The sequence below is a fragment of the Tripterygium wilfordii genome, chromosome 13 (genome assembly GCF_013401445.1).
Source record: "Tripterygium wilfordii isolate XIE 37 chromosome 13, ASM1340144v1, whole genome shotgun sequence".
Lineage (NCBI taxonomy): Eukaryota > Viridiplantae > Streptophyta > Magnoliopsida > Celastrales > Celastraceae > Tripterygium > Tripterygium wilfordii.
In genome coordinates, this window is record NC_052244.1 from 10,464,133 (window position 1) to 10,483,143 (window position 19,011).

At 37.1% G+C, this 19,011-nt stretch overlaps 2 protein-coding genes and 1 non-coding gene across 16 annotated transcripts; 2 read left to right on the top strand and 1 right to left on the bottom strand.

The window, feature by feature from the left end:
* The first annotated feature begins 103 nt into the window (after positions 1 to 103).
* Positions 104 to 6,783, top strand: LOC120012339. Of its 12 annotated transcripts, XR_005471251.1 has the most exons (7): positions 104 to 261; positions 3,736 to 3,808; positions 3,911 to 4,154; positions 4,242 to 4,313; positions 4,912 to 4,919; positions 4,956 to 5,131; positions 5,222 to 5,538. XR_005471251.1 is itself a non-coding variant. In XM_038863724.1 (5 exons), coding segments are annotated over exons 1-5 (1,122 nt in total). In that variant the 5' UTR covers positions 104 to 136; the 3' UTR covers positions 4,958 to 5,089. The 12 variants fall into 12 exon arrangements, 8 of the variants coding, with proteins under 8 accessions (XP_038719652.1, XP_038719648.1, XP_038719649.1 ...); XR_005471250.1 differs by having other exon boundaries at positions 3,911 to 4,313; XM_038863724.1 differs by lacking the exon at positions 5,222 to 5,538 and having other exon boundaries at positions 4,242 to 4,919; positions 4,956 to 5,089.
* Positions 1,542 to 1,751, bottom strand: LOC120013960. Its single transcript, XR_005471502.1, has one exon. It is a non-coding gene; the product is annotated as a small nucleolar RNA U3 (small nucleolar RNA).
* An 8,421-nt stretch (positions 6,784 to 15,204) lies between the features above and the next one.
* On the top strand, positions 15,205 to 17,965 carry LOC120012046 (glutathione S-transferase T3-like). Of its 3 annotated transcripts, none has more exons than XM_038863282.1 (3): positions 15,205 to 15,480; positions 16,795 to 17,168; positions 17,265 to 17,965. In XM_038863282.1, the coding sequence occupies exons 1-3, from the start codon at positions 15,357 to 15,359 to the stop codon at positions 17,850 to 17,852; spliced, it is 1,086 nt and encodes a 361-aa protein (XP_038719210.1). In that variant the 5' UTR covers positions 15,205 to 15,356; the 3' UTR covers positions 17,853 to 17,965. The 3 variants fall into 3 exon arrangements, with proteins under 3 accessions (XP_038719210.1, XP_038719209.1, XP_038719211.1); XM_038863281.1 differs by having other exon boundaries at positions 15,208 to 15,480; positions 17,256 to 17,965; XM_038863283.1 differs by having other exon boundaries at positions 15,232 to 15,480; positions 16,748 to 17,168; positions 17,256 to 17,965.
* The last annotated feature ends 1,046 nt before the right edge of the window (positions 17,966 to 19,011 follow it).

Genomic DNA, 19,011 nt, shown 5'->3' on the forward strand with positions numbered 1-19,011 from the left:
GGATTAATGAACCCTATGGCTGTGGCTGGATTGAACCAAGGGGTGCTGGGACAAGGCATGTTTGGCCAGGCTGTGATGCCCACAAGCCAAGTAGGGGTGGAAAGTCAATCAGTGCAAGGAGCTATTGGCTGTAGGAATGGGGTCAGGGATTGCAGCATGCTTATCCAAATGTGCAGGGTGGACAACTGGCTGTAGGAATGGGAGCAGGTCGAGTTCAGGGGTCTGCTGGATCTTTATCTGGGTTCCCCTCACAAATGCGGTGTGAGTTATCTAAGATGGATTTCTTTTATGATTTTTAGTTGTTTATTGTTGTGAACTTAAGTATCTATGCATGTTTAATATTTCTTTATGGTATATGTAGGATGTTATTATATGTTCTAATACATGTTATCTTGATTAGCTGGATTTGTGTATTGAAACATCTAATGTATGCTGCTTTTTATACAGAAATTTGATCTATGATTGGCTTGTTTTGTATATTGAAAGCTTGAAACAACTAATGCATGCTTCCCTTTATCCAAACCATACTTCATATGTGCCATGGATTCTAGTTACCTGGTATTTTTCTGAGCAGATTATTGTGAAATGCGAATATCATTTTCCAAAACATGCAAGATTTTGGGTACCGTAAAATTATTTTGCCAGTTATGAGAAGCTCAACTACCACTAGGTAGCAGTCTCACCATCCTGACCAACTCCTCCTTACCCTTAAGCTTGTGAACAAAAGAAGGGAAACAAATATTGAACGATCATACTTGTTATTTGGCTAGTTAATTACATGATTTTAGTGTATTTACACTTGTTTTTCTGACCACTTTCACACTGACTTTCTAAGGGCGAAACTTGGCTCAGTGATAGAGTTGCTTTATTGCAACCAGAGGGTTACATTTTTTAGGAAAGCAACATTTTGTCCGATTCGGTGGCAAGGCTGCCAACATTTTTTCCTTCCCAGAGCCACAACAGTTGTGCGCTGGGTGTTGGTTTTTCTCTCTTTTTTCTCGTTGGCTTACTATTTACATTTTTTTTGGAAGCAGATGTACATCACCCTTGCCATTTTAAATTGTTCTGTCAATGATATTTTTCCCTAAATAAAATTATTCCTGTATCAGATGCTATTTTATCCAATGAGCATTTATTTTTTCTAATGCTTTTATTTTTTCTAGTCCATTGCCCTTTGTTTAGATTTGATTTTCTAAATGATTCAACATCTCTTCACATTTTGTAGTTAAATTTAGTTCATTTTAGGAGGCAAGTTTTCATTTATTTTGGCTGCCATTTTCTTCTTCACGCATGCAGATGATTTGCAGCTCAGCTTGCAGTACAGCATTCTTACACCTTTGAAGTGTGCCTATCTAGAAGGTTGTTCTGGATCAATTGCTCAGGGGACTAGTGTGTTTAAATTTACTTCACAGTTTGTAGTTACATGAGTCGGTCAATCGCAGGATAGTTTGGCAGTCTCAATTTCTATCTTTTTAGTATCATCGTATACTTTTTTTGATTTGTTTTGCTGTTTTTTTTATCTATTATAAAAAAGAGGGGTTAGTCTGTCAGATAACCATGTGGCCAGCTCAGCCTAATCAATGGCTGAGAATGATCCTTACGGCTATTGTGATTTGTGAACCACAATACTGTTAGTCATGCTCTGATCATACGGTCATGAATCATCCACCAGCCTGTGGTATCTGCCTCCTTAGAATTTAAGGACACAGAGGTATGATCCTGTAGAACTGATCCCGCTCTAGTAAGGTCGTTAGAATCATCCTATACTTCTTTTCTTTTACTTCTCTCTTTTTGTATTTCACTTTGTTTCTCATGGACCTTCTTATCTTGTAAGAATATTTAAATTTTGGTTCTGTGTTAACAGCTTTAGTTTTGGTATTTGAATTTCTATTTTTCTATTTGTTTTTCTTTTGCCATTTAATATGAGTTTTTTTTTGGATTGTGATCTCTTGTGTCTGGTTTCCTCATCTTTCTGGGTCTTCTAACAAACATGCGGAAAAATTTTCTATGAGATAGTAATGTATCTTTTTGCATGATATGTTCTATTATCTTGTTTTGGTGATGGCATCCCAACTTGATGTTATGTGTAGTATTCTTTTCCTTTATTTGCTCTGCTTTTGTGCACTGTGGGTTTTATGAATGGCTATGAGCTAATTCTTTCTCCAATGAACCTCTGCCCTATTGTTCGTATGCCGTGGTCAATCACTCTCTCTCTCTCTATTTATCATTTCACCATTCAGTTTTTTAAGACTAAATGATTTAAACGTGCTTAAAAAGATGGTTTTGATAGTGAGAGAGGGGTGTTAAATTTTTGTACATTGAATTCCGTATTTGGGTACCTTGAGACGGTTGGGGGTATCAATATTTCCTGCAGTTTAGTTTTTACGCAACACTGTAGCCAATAGGAAGATGAGCAATTGGCAGTGAAAAAATAGAAGTTTCTTCTTTTTATCTTTCCTTTTCTTTTTGGTGCTAATTATGCTTGTTACAGTGTATTATTTTTTTGGTCATCTAACAGTTATTGTTATGTTTTACTAGATGATACATGTATATTTACTGTTAATTCATTGATAGAATTTTTTTAGGAAACAGAATTTCTCATTTCCACAACCCCAGAGAACAAAAAGCACCCTTCCCTTGATGTGAGTGCTAGGTTGGATCTGTCTTGGATGAATGGATGGTAAGTTGACACGATAAGGAGTCCATATTTAAGTTTCCCCTGGGGCAAAATGTTTTAAGTTTTGTCAAATAACTCCCTGAAGACAGTATTTTGAAGATGCTGTGAAGGCAAGAGCTTTTTTGGATTCCTTTTCCCTATTTTAACAAATTAAAATGAGTGCTTGCTGCATTAGGCGGGGATTCTACACTTCTACTGTTGCAACCTAGGCATTATAGGTTTAAGCTGTAAAATACTCCTTACGACATCCATTGCTACACCCCGATCAGGGAATGCATCTGATCGTACTCTACCTTGATGAAGGTTGAGTATGTGTTTTGGGTCAAGTGTTAGAGCACACACATAAGATTATCATATTTTGCTTAACAGCTATTTAAGATTTTTTTTAATGGAAGTCAAAATTGTTGCTTGGTGAACGATATCAAAATGAAGCGTTTCATTTGTTAGTGGGTTAAGTATGGAATTGGCCATCTACTTTGCTATTTGGTTCAAAAAGGCCCCTAAGCTTTGTTTTGGATCAAAAAAGCCCTTGCACTTTGAAGAGTGGTACAAGGGAGCCCTTCTGTCAATCTCCTATTAAAAAACGCTGATGTGGCACAAATTATCTGACATGGCATTGAAAAAAAAACAAAGAATTCACATGAAAATGATGAGGAAGCCAACTATACAAACATTTATCAAAACCTAAAACATCCAAAAGAGGGGAGAATCGAAGTTCCTATGCTGGTGCTTTCTCTGTGTTCTCAACAAGAACAGAGGTATGTCTTTGGTTTTTGGGTTTGCTTTAGGCGCTATTTTGGTTCGAGTTCCCCCTCTGATTTTGGATTTCGATCTTGGGTATTTTGAGTTTTTATTTTGCGTGTCGATCTTGGGGTAAGGGATTTTGGGTTTGTTATAGGTTTCGATTTCGTTATGGGTTTTGATTTTGGGTTTCGATTTTGTTATGAGTTTTGATTTTAGGTATCGATTTTCAGATTTGTGGAGAGTTTTGAATTTGGGGGTGGATTTAGGTTTAGGGTTTTTTTCATAATTCATTGAAATTGAACTTAAATGTACAGATCCTGTTTAATTGAACCAAAAATGGTGATGAGGAAGAAGAGAGCTACTCGGGTTACTCCAACCCAGATTGAGGTGGGTATTTTTGTAGTTTTTGAATTTGGTTTTGTTCATCATTAATTGGTTGTTCTGAATATGTTACTGAGTTTAGTAGACAATTCGATATCAATTTTGCAGGATTATACTAGTTCTGATAGTGGGCATGGCAGTGAAAAGGAGGAAGAATTCTTGCCAGAAGACACATCATCTGCAGATGATGAAGAACTAATTGCTGCAAGAGAAAAAATTATGAGCTATAGGAGGGGCTGGAGGGGTGTTGCTTTGCTGAATGAAAGTGACAGTGAGGAAGATGGTGGTGGCAATAAGGCAGCTGGTTTAGGCAGAAAAGAGGGAGATGATAGTGAAAATACTGATGTTCAAGGTGATGCAGATCCTGATATTGAATCTGATATGGCACGGAGTTCCTACATATCATCTTCTGATCCTGACAGCTACATTGATGACACAGATGAGGACCCTGACCTGAGGGAGAATGCTGCCAGGAGAAAAACGAAATTTCCTTCATTCAAAAAGCAAAAAGGTATACCTATCTTTGAGCTTAGGATGTTGTTCGATAGTAATGCTGATTTTAAAGATGCTGTGAGCAGTTATGCCATAATGACTAGGCATGATATAAGGTTCACCAAGAATGAACCGACTAGGTGTAGAGCTAAATGTAGGGGATCTCCTAATTGTCCATGGTTAATATTTGCCTCGTACAGTAGAGACATTGATAGTTTTCAGGTGAAAACTTATATCAGTGAGCACAGTTGTGAACAAAAGAGGGGTTTGAAAAGGTTAACTTCAAAGTCTTTATACAATAAGTTCTATGGATTCATTGCTGCACATCCTGACATTAAGTTAAGGTATCTAAAGCCTTTTATTGATGAAAGTTTATCATTAGATGTGAAAATGCAACAATGTAAAAGGTTGAAAAGGTGTGTGTTAGCTGACTTGGAAGCAGATTGTGTGAAAGAGTATGGAAAGCTTAGAGATTATGCTGAAGAGCTAATAGTGTCAAACACTGGTACTACTATTGATACATTGACTGATAGGCAGAATGAGGATGATTATGCTTTATTCAAAGCTTTTTATTGTTGTTTTAAGAGCTGCAAACGGGGTGTTCTGAGTGGTTGTAGACCAGTGTTGGGGGTGGATGGTTGTTTTCTGAAGGGGTTAGTGAAAGGAGAGCTGTCAACTGCAATTGGCCGTGATGGGAATAACGAGATGTTCCCTTCGGCATGGGCTGTGGTACTTGTTGAGAACACAGAGACTTGGACATGGTTCCTGAATTTGTTGAGGCTGGACTTGGGTGTTGCTGATGGAGAAGGTTGGACAATAATCAGTGACAGACAAAAGGTATGTAGTTGCAACTTGCAATCAACGGAATTTATTTATTTCCTGCACATTAAATATTGTCATAAACTGAGATTTCCTTAATTTATGCAGGGTTTGGTAGCTGCAGTTGCTTACACATGGTCTAAAGCAGAACATAGATTTTGTTGTAGACATTTGTATGCCAATTGGTGCAAGACACACCCTGGAAGACATTTGAAGAAATTGTTCTGGACGCTTGCCAAGTCTACAAATAAGACTGATTTTGAGGAGAGGTACAAAGATATTGTGAAAATTAATTCAGCTGCTGCCAAAGATTTGAAGCTGGTAGATCCAAAATACTGGTGCAAGGCATTCTTCAGTCCTAGGCCTAGATGTGACTCTTGTGACAACAACCTCTGCGAGGCATTTAATGGCACAATCGTGGAAGCTAGGAGTAAATCTATCATATCTATGCTTGAAAGGGCAGTTATGAGAAGAATTAGAGACAAAAGATTAGGGGTGTCTTCATGGAAGCATGATTTTGGTCCACTGATTAATAAGAAATTGCAGGAAAATGTGAAGGAGAGTCATATTTGGGTGGCTAAGTGGAATGGAGGTGGAAGTTATGAGGTGAAATGTGGGAGGGGGCAGTTTGTTGTAAGACTGAGAGATGGTGTGTGTACATGTGGGGCATGGGAACTTTCTGGTATCCCATGTGCTCATGCCATACGTGCCATCCATGACAGTGGAGAGAGAGCTGAAGATTATGTTAATCTTTGGTATAGGACAACTACATATCTGAGGGCATATCAATTTCCTATTGAGCCAATCCGAGGTGAAAACATGTGGCCCAAGTCTCTGCAAGACCTATTGCTTCCTCCAAAATTAAGAAAGATGCCTGGGAGACCAAAGAAGAAGAGGAGAAAGGAACCACAAGAAGTTATGAGTAAAGCCAAGTTGACAAGAGAAGGGCGGAGTATGACTTGCAAGGTGTGTAAAAGGAAAGGTCACAATGCTTGGAACAAAGATTGTCCAGGTAAGAGTGCATCCAATAGCCAAGGCACTAGTGAGGTTACTGTCAGTGGGCAGCAACTCAGTGAGAGCTAGTGCTCAAGCATCCCAAAGAACCAATGTGACAGTTCAAAGATCAGTTCAGGGACAATCAAGTAATCCCATGGCAACTGGCACATCCACATATGTTAGTCCTTTTCACAAAAATTGCAGACCTAAGACCAAGCTGAGGAAGAGGACAATGCTAACTGGACTTGGGCTATACATCAACCCTGATACTGGTTGTTCAATACTGAATGTAAGTGCATATTATTTCTATATTTTCATATACATTCACTTAACTGAATTCTCTTTCTTTTCCTTGATATTGTAGCCTGGAACAAGTATCTCAAGGGTTATTGATCGTGGCGGGCAGAACAACAAAAACAAGAACAAGACATCAAGGGATGAGGGATATGGGGGAGCCATTTAGCTATGGATTCTGCATGCTTAAATTTGGGATAGAATTAGTAGCTACGGATTCTGAATTTATATTTGATATGTGTTAGTGTTGAATTAGACTTATTTGTCTTTATGTTGGATCTATTTTACTCTAAACTATTTATGCTTGATTTGGAATCAGTTTGGATATTGGATTGTATGTTGCAGCAGCTATGAGTGCATCTGTTTATGTTTTAGCGGTGTTATCTTGAAATAAGGCTAACTTGATCCATTTGTTTATGTTTTAACGGTGTTATCTTGAAATAAGGCTTACTTGAGCCATTTAGGGGAAGTTAAAGGGCTTAAATGTCCCTTTCTCAAAAGTAGAGGGCTTTTTTGAACCATTTATGGCTAATGCAATTAAAATACAATTGGTGTTTAACAAGCACAACAGCTTTTTGAAAGTGTGAAAGAAAAATGTCATGTGTCATCATTTTATAGGTTACGTCTACATGTATACCACGTAGGAAATAAGAAAAAAAAGTGCACTTAATTGTTACATCAAAGTTTTTTTTTAATGGGAGATTGATAGAAGGGTTCACTTAGTCACTTGTATCATTTTTCAAAGTGTAAGAGTTTTTTTGATTCAAAACAAAGTTTAGGAGCCTTTTTGAACGAAAGAGCAAAATAGAGGGACAAATTTCGTACTTATCCCTTCTTTAGTTCAAAGCTCAAACTTGAATAATGTAACATTTTTCTTTTATCATTATTTTGGTGACATCACTGTATATTAAACTGATACAGAGCTGTAAAATTTAAATTTCGGTTTTGTGTTTACAGCTTTGGTTTTGGTATTTCTATTTTTTTTCTTTGACATTTAATATGAGTTTTTTGTTTTTTTTTTTTTTGGGATTGTGATATCTTGTTTCCAGTTTCCTTATCTTTCTGGGTCTTCTAATAAAATGCGGGAAATTTTGCTATGAGAGAGTGGATAGTATCTTTTTGCATGATATGTTCTATTATCTTGTCTTAGTGATGGCATCCCAACTTGATGTTACTTGTAGTATTATTTTCCTTTATTTGTTCTGCTTTTGTGCATTGTGGGTTTTATGAATGGCTATGAGCTAATTCTTTCCCCAAGGAACCTCTGCCCTATTGTTCTTATGTGGTGGTCAATCACTATACCTTGATGAAGCGCGAGTCGGTATTTTGGGTCAATTGTTGGAGCACACACATCAGATTATCATAATTTACATAACAGCGATTTAAGTTTTTTTTTTTAATGGAAGTCAAGGTATTTGCTTGGTGAACATTATCAAAATGGCGATTTTCATTCTTTAGTTCAAAGTTCAAACTTGAATAATGTAACATTTTTCTTTTACTATTATTTTGGTGACATCACTGTATATCAAGCTGATAACAGAGCTGCTCATGTATATTTAAACTGATTCTCTATTGCCCGTTTGGGTCACAAGCAATCAATAAGATTTTACATGATCTTCTTTCTTCTCCTCACCCTTCATCTCTCTCTTCTTCTGCCACCACACTGTTTGTATCTTCTTGTAGAAAATGCAACTGTAAAGAGTTGCCCAAAACAGATAATATAAGAGAGAATGAAAACTGTGAAGAGTTTACCAAGACAGATAATTTGAATAAGTGGGTTATGGAGTCACAGGGAAGATGCTGCCAAGTGGGGAAATAGTATAGAAAGAGATAAATGCAAAGTAAGAGAAATTGTCAATGTCTTATTGGAGGATTAGGTTTTTGGGGGTGTATGATTATTGTATTCCGGATTTGATAGTTTTTCTGAAGTAGATAGGTCTTCATATTAATGTCTTATTGGAGGATAGTTTTTTGGTCCTGGCTTGCTGGGAATGTCCTTCAATCAGGTGGAACAGTTAATTTGCCTTTTCAAGCTTTCACATTTTAAACACAAGGAATAAATCGACTAGAAGTGATTTTGGATGATAAATTATTAATCTCATATGCCACCCATCAAGGATAAAGTGGGTTGTAAAACTGTGGGGGAAAATTTAGTGTTTAGAATCCAAAAAAAAAAAAAAAAATCCTCCTTTTATAGTAGAGGTTGGTTCATAACGTCCAATTTAGAGATCTTGGAAATTTGATTGGTTTAGAGTATTTTAGACCTGTGTCAGTGCAAATCCATGTGATTTAGTCCTTTTATCAAGAGAGATGAGCTGTTTTGAATTTGTCATCATAAATGGTGGATGTCTTGGGAAGATTACGAGGTGATTGACGGGATAGAAGCTTAAAGAGATATGACCAGGTAAGAGCACCCAGAATCGGATGATTTTGGAGTACTTGAGATGATACTTTCTTGATAAATTAAGTGCTAGATGTTCACAATGGGTATAATGGAGTGTATTTCAAGTACTTGAAATGTTACTTTTTTGATAAGTATAACGCTACATGCACACAATAGATGAAAAATGACACTTGAAAATTTAGTTATGGAGAAATGATACTTGAGAATTGAAATATATATAGTTGATGAATAGTGAAAAGAGAGATGATGAAAAAGAAGAGAGATGTGATGAAAAGGAAGAGAAAGAAGATTAAAAGGAATAGAGAAGTGATGAAAAGAAAGAGAGAGAAGATGGAAAGGAAGAGAGAGATGATGAAAAGAAAGAGAGAGAAAATAAAGAAAATAAATGCAGAGTGTTGGAATGTATAATGTGTTGATGAATAATATTTATTATGGAACCCACTCACCGGATTAAATTGTGCCACATAGGTGAAAGGAAAGAGAGAGAATGATTTTGAAATACTGGATATTTAATTTATTACTAAGGATGCTCTAAGCAAGTGATATCGGGCTGTGTTAGATGCAGGAAGGTTAGGATCTGAGGAGGTGATATGGCTTATGTTTGAGGTCATGGGGATCTGTGTTATAGACTTATAGGTGTGGCGCTCGATGTCCTCAACGTGAGGGTATGATGTCGACGACGTTGGTATACTGTTGGGCCAGCCATAATTGCTCATTTTAGGGCCTAGGCCTTCATGGACTGTATTTGGAAATATAAAATAAGAATGAAATAATGGTGGCTAGATAATATCTGTTATTGATTTGTGATCAACATTGATTAATGTGAACGACGATTTATGGTTCTAACAAAAACCAGCCCATTTTAGGTAGGATGGGTTTCCATTAACACCTTCAATGCAAATTAACTGCATTAAGGAGCTTTATTAATTCTACCAAATCATCTAACTGAATGTAACTCATCACATGTTCTTGATTTGAATCATAAGGACTTTCTAAATCCAATTGCTTTGGTAGCTCAGCAATTGTTCAGTTCTCTAATCTTGCAAGGGAAATAAGGTTCTCAATACATTAAACATTATCCTAGATTGTCCACTATTGGTCTACTTCTTCCTTTTCTTCGGAGGCTGGAGAGCTTCCTCATCTTCATCTTCCTCTTCTTCTTCTTCATTCTCCACCTCCTCAACTTCCTCCTCATCCTCCTCATCCCCATCATCTTCATCATCATCCTCATCGTCGTCATCATCATCCTCTTGATCTTCACCGTCTTCTTCCTCATCATCATCTTCTTCACCTTCCCCGTTCTCTTCAACATCGCCTGCGCCACCACCTGGACCCTTCTTTGAGTTACTCTTGTTGCCATTAGGGTTTTTCCCAAAGTTTCCTCCATCATCTTCAGAAGACACATCTTCACCTTCTCCAAATCCACCATCTCCATCATTGTCGTCATCCCCATCATCATTATCATCGTCCCCTTCAGCATCTTTTAGCTTGGCTTGACTTTCAGCAGGGTCCCCCTTCATTTTAGGTTTCTGAGTCTTCAATGGACCAACAAGATCCTGAAACAATTTCATTTCAAGCACATGCTGTAACAGGCCATGGGTGTGTAATTTACTCCAGATGCTCAGACTAATGATTCATGACATAGTTGTACCTCAGTTGCAATATGCAAACAAAAAGACAGATCAAGTATAGATGACATTCAATGATTATTTATTGGGCATTTCCTAAATATGGTTCATGTCACTCCCGCATACTACAACGTTATGATTATAATAAAAGCCAAGATAATAGGGCAGAAGGCTCACCAGTTTAGCTAAAATCAGTAGTTCATTCTAAGTGTGTACAACACAACTAGGTCAGGTTCTTGGGTTGTTCTTTGTGTAAAGAAAGACACGACAACCAGACAACCTTAGTGGCGGAAGAATATGACACGACCAGAAAAGAATGATGCCCTTGTCCACCAGTAGGTGAAAGTGTGAAACATTTTATGAATCCTAGATTAGAACATTTTGGGACATAATGCAGACACTGAAAAAAAATATTCAGATTATTGAAACAAGTGCTACTTCAGTAATTATTATTATTTTTTCTTTTTATTAATAGCTTACTCCCATGTTGTTCCTTTTATATCATAAACAATAAACAAAATAAATAATCCAGTTGACTGGGTCAGAGTTCAAAGGATGTAAAGATTGAAATATAAAAACAGTGGAAACAAACACACCCATATATATAAAAAGGGCAAAAAAAAAACAAAACACAAAATAAACAAAATCACCTACCACTACCATAGACGGTACCGTTGGGACAAAGCAAATAAAGTAATATATTTTATAATTTTAGCATAAAATAAAAAGTACGACACGTGTCATAAAATAAAATGGTATGAAACGATGCCGAAGCATTATCCACCGAATATTCGTATTTCATATTTCTTTTTTAGAAAATTTCCCCTTCATTATTTTTCGGATTCTTTGAAATGGTGATATTCCCTCATGTCCCACGCGCAACAAGCGCGTGTTTATATTTTCCAACGAAACGACGTATAATCCGCCCGTTTCAAATCCGCCAACCCCACGTGTAGCACGCAGCATACGTAGAACTAACACAATCGGCGCATGTTAGCAGCACGAGAAAGCAAAAAACGAGAAAGGTAGCCATATAGACCAATCAAGCCCCACTGGAGCAGATCGGCTATCAACAAAAACAACAAAAACAACAAAAAAGGCTTTAATAGAAGGGGGGAAAAAACAGCGGCTAATAGTCTAATACAGAGCAGACAAATCCTCAGAGAAAAAATCAGAAAAGCAAGAAAACAAGATCAAAAGGAGTATAAATTGGGTTTTTGGAATATCGAGAAAATGAAAATCTTCATCTCAGCTCAGCGAGCCACTTACCTGAGCCAGAAATCGGCTTGTGACTATAGCCGACAGCAGCAGAGTCGCTAACGCCTCCCCAGCGCATAATAGCGCGCCGTAACTAATCGTAACTGCCACTTGACCGCAACTCGCCTCCATCTTTTGAGACAAACGAGCCTGCAAAGCAGAAACAGAAGAAAAAAACTCACGATCGTCAGATCCACTCTGCCATGGGACCTCTCAACCGTTAGATCTAAAACAGTGCTCACGCTAAAGACCAAACAACTGAAATTTTAAACAAATTAATCAAGCTTGCCTCAGTTGAAAATTTAAAAGGAATTATTAGATTCTGTTAAGATTTTTTTTTTTTTTTTGTGGAGAAGTGCCAGATATTATGCGAGAAGAAGACAAAAAGCTGCTTTCAGAGAAGAAAAGAACTGCCGGCGACCGTGAAAAAGAAAATTCACTCAATCGAAACAGCTAGAAACGACACTTCACATAATCGAAACCGTCAAGAGAATCCTGAACTTCGAAAAGCGAGCTTCTCAGTAGTCGATTGCCGAAAATAGTAATCGAAATTCCACGAAATTAAGGAGCTAAATGTGAAAAATGTAGCAAACCAGCTGAAAACGAGTAAATTCGAACAACTCGGCCGAGAACACACCGAAAGAGCTAAGGAACGTCAAATTCAGACAACTTCTACTCTAATCAGTAGAGAAATTCGAAATCGAACAGAAACTGAAAGGAATCTAGCCGAGAATTGCGAAGAACAGCTAAATCAACAGCAAAAGGAAGCGAATCAAGGAGAGAAACCGTACCAGTAAACGAGATCTGAGCACAGAATGACGGGATCTGAGAGCTGCAGGCTCTAAAACTTTATGAAACAAGCGCAAAGGATTCCGTTCATTTTGGACCGTTGGATCGTGATCGTAGAGACACAGAGACTCCAAGATATAGAAAAATATCGATACGCGAGAGAAAGGGTGAGAGTCACAGAAGCAGTACTGGAGACCGACTGCCCGTAAATTCTCAGTCATGTTTCGGGCAGTCGGGCAGGGTTAAACCAAAAAAAAAACAGATCCTAGGTTCGGGCTGCCCGTTAAGAGCAAAGACAAGTGGGGGTTTCTAATAAACTTCTTTTATTTTTGAAATATTATCGTTTAATGATTTGCATTTATTCTTACGTCTCCTGAGTCCTGTCTGCTTAACCAACCATGGTTAGTTAATTTAACCCTGAACACTGATGTTTACTTGACTTCCTTATCGATGAAGTTTAGGTTTGAGTTTTGTTTTCACCTGCCTTTTGAGATTGGGGCGTTTTGGGTATTTCAATATCAAATTGTTTATTATTAATAGAAGATGATGGTCTTAAAGTCATGTAATTAGATGAGCGGATAGCAACTTCAATGGATGTTATATTAAACACTCCAAATTGTATTTTATTTAAAAGTGTAGTGCTAAAGCATCATAATGGGGACAAACTAGCTCTTGAAAAGAATTTGGTGAATTTCTCCACTCTCCAATTAAGGAATGTACTCTAAAAAATGAATAGTGTATAAATGGGACCCACACAACATTATTTGATTGACAGCATGCCCTCTTTCTCATTTTTTTCTCTTCACACTTAGAAATCTTGTAAATGACAGGCTTAATATTTCAAGTGTGTCATTGTGGGTGTGCTCTTGACATTTGATGATGCACAAAAATTAAGATAATATAGAGTATTTCAAACTAGATAATCATAGGAGATGCTCTAATGTTGGATTAAAAATGATTTGACAATTCCAAGGCCATTAGAGTCAAAATTTCTCAAATCACTTAAATTTCTTTAGTTATATAATATAACTAGTTGCATGCCCGCGCTTCGCGCGGCACATATTTTGATTGGAAAATAGAGATGTGTGGAAGTCTTTCGATACTTTGTTAACATGAAGAGCAGTAGAGCTTTAATTGTAGAAAATAGAGATGATTGTGAGATGAAGATAAAATATGTACAATACTTGTTTTTTAATTTACTAAGAAAAAAAATTTCTAATAGGGCGTAAGAAATTTGATGCGTAAGGAATAAGTATGCTAGGAGTTTATCAATTTTTATTTGCGTCGCTAATATCTACAAAGTGTTATAGGTCACTAAAGACATGTTTATGAGACAATATTGTATGGTTAGTACAACAATCTCTACAAAGTGACATTTAATATCGAGAAGTACAATGTAACATAAGTAGTATTTTTGAAATGATATTTTTGGAATAAAATTCTTAATACTTTTAGAATAAGATTTTTGAATTTATATTTTTGAAATGTTATGTATGACTGGTAGATTTGTGCCTATAATCACTTTGACCTTCAACAACTCATTGAATTCTACCGTGCTTTCCTGTCACCACTTACATGTTCCAATACCAAATGGGTTGAATTTACTTACACATTAGAACAATATAGCATGAGAAAAGCCTCTCATGTTGTGTATGTTGCAATCCAAACAGACTACTAAACTTGACCAAACTCTAAACATGCACAATACATCAACAAAATACATCAAAAACACACAAAAATTCCCACAAAATGATGGTAATTAATGTCAAAAACACACAAAATAATTTCAAACTAAATACTACAAATGAATTTCATTAATTGAGTAATATCAAAAGACTCTCATAATTAGCAATACATGACCTTTGAAAAACCAAAACAACATCAAACCACTCCTATGAAACATTAAATTCCCATACAATTCAATATAATTTTAAAATTATTTGAATACTATTAATTGTATGAGTGTGGTTGTGGGTCTTAAAGTGTATGAATGTGGTTGTGGATATTAAAGTTTTGTAATATATTTATGTGTGTGGTTGTGGGTCTTAAAGTTTTCTAATTTATTTTAAAATTTTCTTTTATCTATATAGGCTTTTTTGTAAAGACGTCCACATGGCACCATGAATTAAGGAGAAACCTTGTGGATCCTCAGTTATATATATATAGATTGATATAATAAGAGTTTATATGTGTATATACATGAAGGAGACTTCACTCATTCTCCAATGTTAAAGACCCTCAAATATCCCCAAAATCTATGTGTCATTAAAATAATCATTAATTAAAAACACACATTTAATACTCACTTCACATCCAACACTCTACATTAAATGGGAGACTTTTGGGGATCAAATTTTGGAGGTCTCAAGCATTATCTGTTAGGACCATGCTAGAGACCCCCAAAAGTTCTCAAATCCATATGACATTAAAATAGTCATTGCTTAAAAACACACATGTAGGGTCCACTTCATATCCAACACTACACATTAAATGAGAATCTTTTAAGGGTCATTTTTTGGGGGTCTCAAGCATTATTCTATCCGTTATCAAATACTTTTGATGACCTACAAAATCGGACCGGCCCCTTGTAGGAGGGCCCAGCCCAGTTTAGGCCCAGTTTAGGCTTTACCAACACGGCCCAGATGGGAATTAAAAGGCTGGACTTAGCAACTTACGTTAAAGCCCATCAAAATATCAACTCTTGTTTATGTTTACACCAGTGAGAGAGGGAGACTGGGAGAGGGAGAGGGAGAGGGTGAAGAATTGAAGGGATTTAGGGTTTTTCTCCATGAAATTCAAATTCGCGAACCGGTCTTTCTGATTTCTTGAAACAACTGTTTATACTTATCCTTCTTGTTCTCGGGCGTCAGTTTCCATGGCTGATCACGTAGATTCATCGACTCTTATCAATCCTCCGGCGATGGCTGACCCTAGCGAGATTGACCTTGAAGCCGGCCCTACAGACCAAATTCAATGTCGTATTGGCTTGGAAACTGACGGTACTTTTTTCCTTTGTTTCTCCAATTTGATTGCTTTGCTTTCACCGTCCCTGTTATACTTCTTGGGAAGACTTTTAACGCTTGACTTCTGTGCTGCCTGAGGTGGTCTGTAATTTGGAAATGTATGTTCTTTGATGAACAAAGTGCATAGTTTTAGATGAGAATTGCTCGTTCTAACAAAGTGGTTATCTGTCCCTTCTAATACGAAGCATTGTAGCTCCCCTGCTTTCATATGAAATTTAAGTAATGTAGCTGTTACTATTAATTATAATCTGAAAAATACTTGGTTTCAATTTGGTGCTACATTCTTTCCTGGCTTTCTCTGGAAAAGAAAGAAGGCACTTTCAGTGAATAAAGAATTTCAATAATTGGCAACACCGTTCATAACCAAAAATCTACTCTCAACCAGTTTTTGGATAATTGGCTTAGAGCATTCACAGTGGCATCTGTAGTCAGAGTCAGTATGTAAAATAAACATGCATGCATGCATGTATTTTGTAATGTGTTCACTAATGTTTACGTGCGTGCATTTGTAATGTGGGCATGTGTGTAGATTTGGTTGTTGTTAGCTTTAATTTTCCTGAATATACATGGTCCATGGAGGAGACGGAAGCTGCTTTGGATGAGCTAGTAGAACTCCTTAGAGCATCTGAAGTTCTTGAAATTGAACTATTGCCCAATCGTGGACTGCTCCCAAACCCTCTATCCATCACCCTATCCTCTCCAAGTAGTTCTAGTTCCTTCTTAAATTAAACCAGTTTTCCAAGTGTTCTCCGGAGTTTTGGGATTTAGTACTACAAAAAATGAAAAGCTTTATGAAACATATCATCAATATTTATCCTTTTAATCTTTGCTGAAAGCTAATGCTACTATATTACTCGTGAAAGTGGAAAAGAAAATATCTGTGAGAATTATTTAAGTTTCTCATGCTCACTCTCCTGGTTCCACCATACTGTCAGTGCATATGATATGTGCTGATATAGAGCTAACCAGTTACCAGCTGCTTCTGTATCTCTTTTGTTTCACATACTTGTATGTCCTCCCATTTGTATGGTATCATTTACTTGCGACTGTTTTAAAAATTTGGAATTGCTATAAAAAGACGCAGTGATGTACAGCTCTAACCAGTGACCTTCTGCTGTTCTATTTTTTATACCATATGATGATATCTTAGCTACAACGTGCAACCTCTTGATGGAGCTTTTTTTTAGTTCCATTAGTGCTGGGCTGTTGATATTGATAGCATTATGTTCCGTTTTCTTTTCAGCAATGGATTCCCCTGGTAGTGGTAACTTTTTTTCGATGCCTTGTTAGATGGTGATACCATGACTGGATCTCAATATGTGCCAACCAATGGTCAAGCTTCACCAATCACGGCTGAAACAGAGACAACGCAAAGGAAAGTAAAAAGACTAGGAAATTTCAGCACAGATGAAGACATTGCGTTAATCTCTGCTTGGCTTAACATAAGCATGAATTCAAGTGTTGGGACGGACCAAAAAGGGAAAACCTTTTGGTCTAAGGTTGCCAACAATTATTATGAAAATATCACGGGATTGAGTAGTGAGCGTACAGAACGTTCGTTGGTGTGTCGGTATGCAGATATCCAAAAAGCGGTGAATAAATTCATGGGGTTTGTAGCTCAAGTTGAAAATTCATGCCCTCCGGGTTTTAATGAACAAGATAAGGTTAGGAAAATTTTATATATTGAAATTCGTGCCTATACCTATATTGAAATTCACATCCTTCTTCGCTTGATGTTCTTTGTTCAATAGTATATGCAGATTCAAAAGGCGAAGACTATGTATCGAGAAATTGTTGGGAGCAATTTCAAGTACGAGCATTGTTGGAATATATTGAGACACCACCCGAAGTGGCTAGAAACAAATGGGGTTGCCGGAAGAAAGAGGCCAACCACCATATCTTCTCCATCTACGCCTACTTCGGTGAACTTAGCCGAAGATTGTACTCCTTCTGGCACATTCATTGATCTTGAGAAGCCAATGAGGAATAAGGCAGTGAAGGAGAGACAAAACAAAGGAAAATGGAAGGGAGTAGATGACATGCCTCGAAGTGATTTCAGTTGTAACTGGAAGGTTGAAAAGCTCAAGATGCATGAGCACAAAAGGAAGATTGAAGAACAAAAGTTGATGATCGCTACGCAGGAACTGGAAGTTGAAGAAAAGAGGATTCAGCTTGAAGAAAGGAAAGAACAAGCTCGACGGGAAGTTGAAGAAAGGAGGATTATGCTCGAAGAAAGGCATGAAGAGATGAAGATTATGATGATGGATGTGAGCAATTTAAGTGAGGAACAAAAGGAATATATTCAGTTGCTTCGAGCTGAGATTATTGCTAAAAGGAGAAATATGTAGTGTATTTTATCAAGCTAATATATTAACTTACGTTTGTACTTTTTATCTTCATTATAAATTTATGAACTGCTGTTGCAATTTAGATTAAAACTAATGAAGAGCTCTTGAACTCAGGAACCCTCTCTAGTTGGCTTACACGAAAATCTACAAATAAAACATATTTATAAGGATTGTCCCGAGTGCAAATCTTCCATGACATCCGTCGGCTCAAGTAGCTGTCTAGACGGATTACACCATGTCTCCAAAAGTAGAGAATTGCTCTTGCACATTGCAGGAAAATGTGCAATGAGCAAACCTGCAAGACGCCTTATTATTTGAGAGTTCATGTTGCTGCTGACAGGAAATGGCAGAGTTTAAAATTTCGATTTTTAGTGTCGAGGGACATTATATCTATATTTCTGGCCGTTCAACTTGCAGGTGGTTTCCCTGTTCTTTTTATCTGTGTCCTAGTTACCTTAATTGTAAATATGTTGCTTACATGGAAATTTGATTTCCCCTATCTGTATCTTTGTCATGCACAGGTAATTGCTTCTCTGGCGTATTTGGTGTATTTGATTGGTAGTTATCAGCAGTCTTGGCTGCGTCTTTCATGGCGTTTTGACAGTGCGCTTAGCTTCTACTACATTAGTGGTAAAATCTCAACATCATATTTAATCTGAATGGATTAGCGGTAAATATGTTGCTTTCATGGGGTTTTCACACTCATACCCCACGTTTACTTTGCATCAAATTTATTAGCTGGATTAGGAAAATTACAAAGCTTTTCATTACCAATGAGGCATGTCCACACACTGGCACATACACAAACACAGCACTTAGTTGCCAACCTTATCCCATTCTGTTGCCCATTCACTATAAATACATAGCCCCCCATGTGAATTTCCTTATCCTTCTTACAATAATATTCTAAGGCTTCAAGAAAACAAGAATCCCAGACACTACAAGACAGTTATTGATGGCTGATATTGCTATCTTGGTTGCAGAGGAGTATGAGAGGAGAATCAATAACTCAAGGGAGACAAGTGCTGCTGCTGAAGGAGGAGGAAGAGGAGGAGGAGGAGACCACTTGGAGATTAGTTTTGCTGCTTCTAATTTTGTTCAGAAATTGAGTGGGAAAGTGGTGAAGAAAATGGAGCTTGTCAATTGGAGTTTGGAGCCT

Excerpts from the sequence above, each read along its gene's own strand:
- LOC120012339 (XM_038863720.1), top strand. The coding sequence starts at position 137 with ATGGGGTCAGGGATTGCAGCATGCTTATCCAAATGTGCAGGGTGGACA. Across the intron at positions 262-3,735 it reads GTTCCCCTCACAAATGCGGT|ATCCTGTTTAATTGAACCAA; the intron begins GTGAGTTATCTA and ends TTAAATGTACAG. Across the intron at positions 3,809-3,910 it reads TTACTCCAACCCAGATTGAG|GATTATACTAGTTCTGATAG; the intron begins GTGGGTATTTTT and ends TCAATTTTGCAG.
- LOC120012046 (XM_038863281.1), top strand. The coding sequence starts at position 15,357 with ATGGCTGATCACGTAGATTCATCGACTCTTATCAATCCTCCGGCGATG. Across the intron at positions 15,481-16,794 it reads TATTGGCTTGGAAACTGACG|ATGGTGATACCATGACTGGA; the intron begins GTACTTTTTTCC and ends ATGCCTTGTTAG. Across the intron at positions 17,169-17,255 it reads GTTTTAATGAACAAGATAAG|TATATGCAGATTCAAAAGGC; the intron begins GTTAGGAAAATT and ends TTTGTTCAATAG.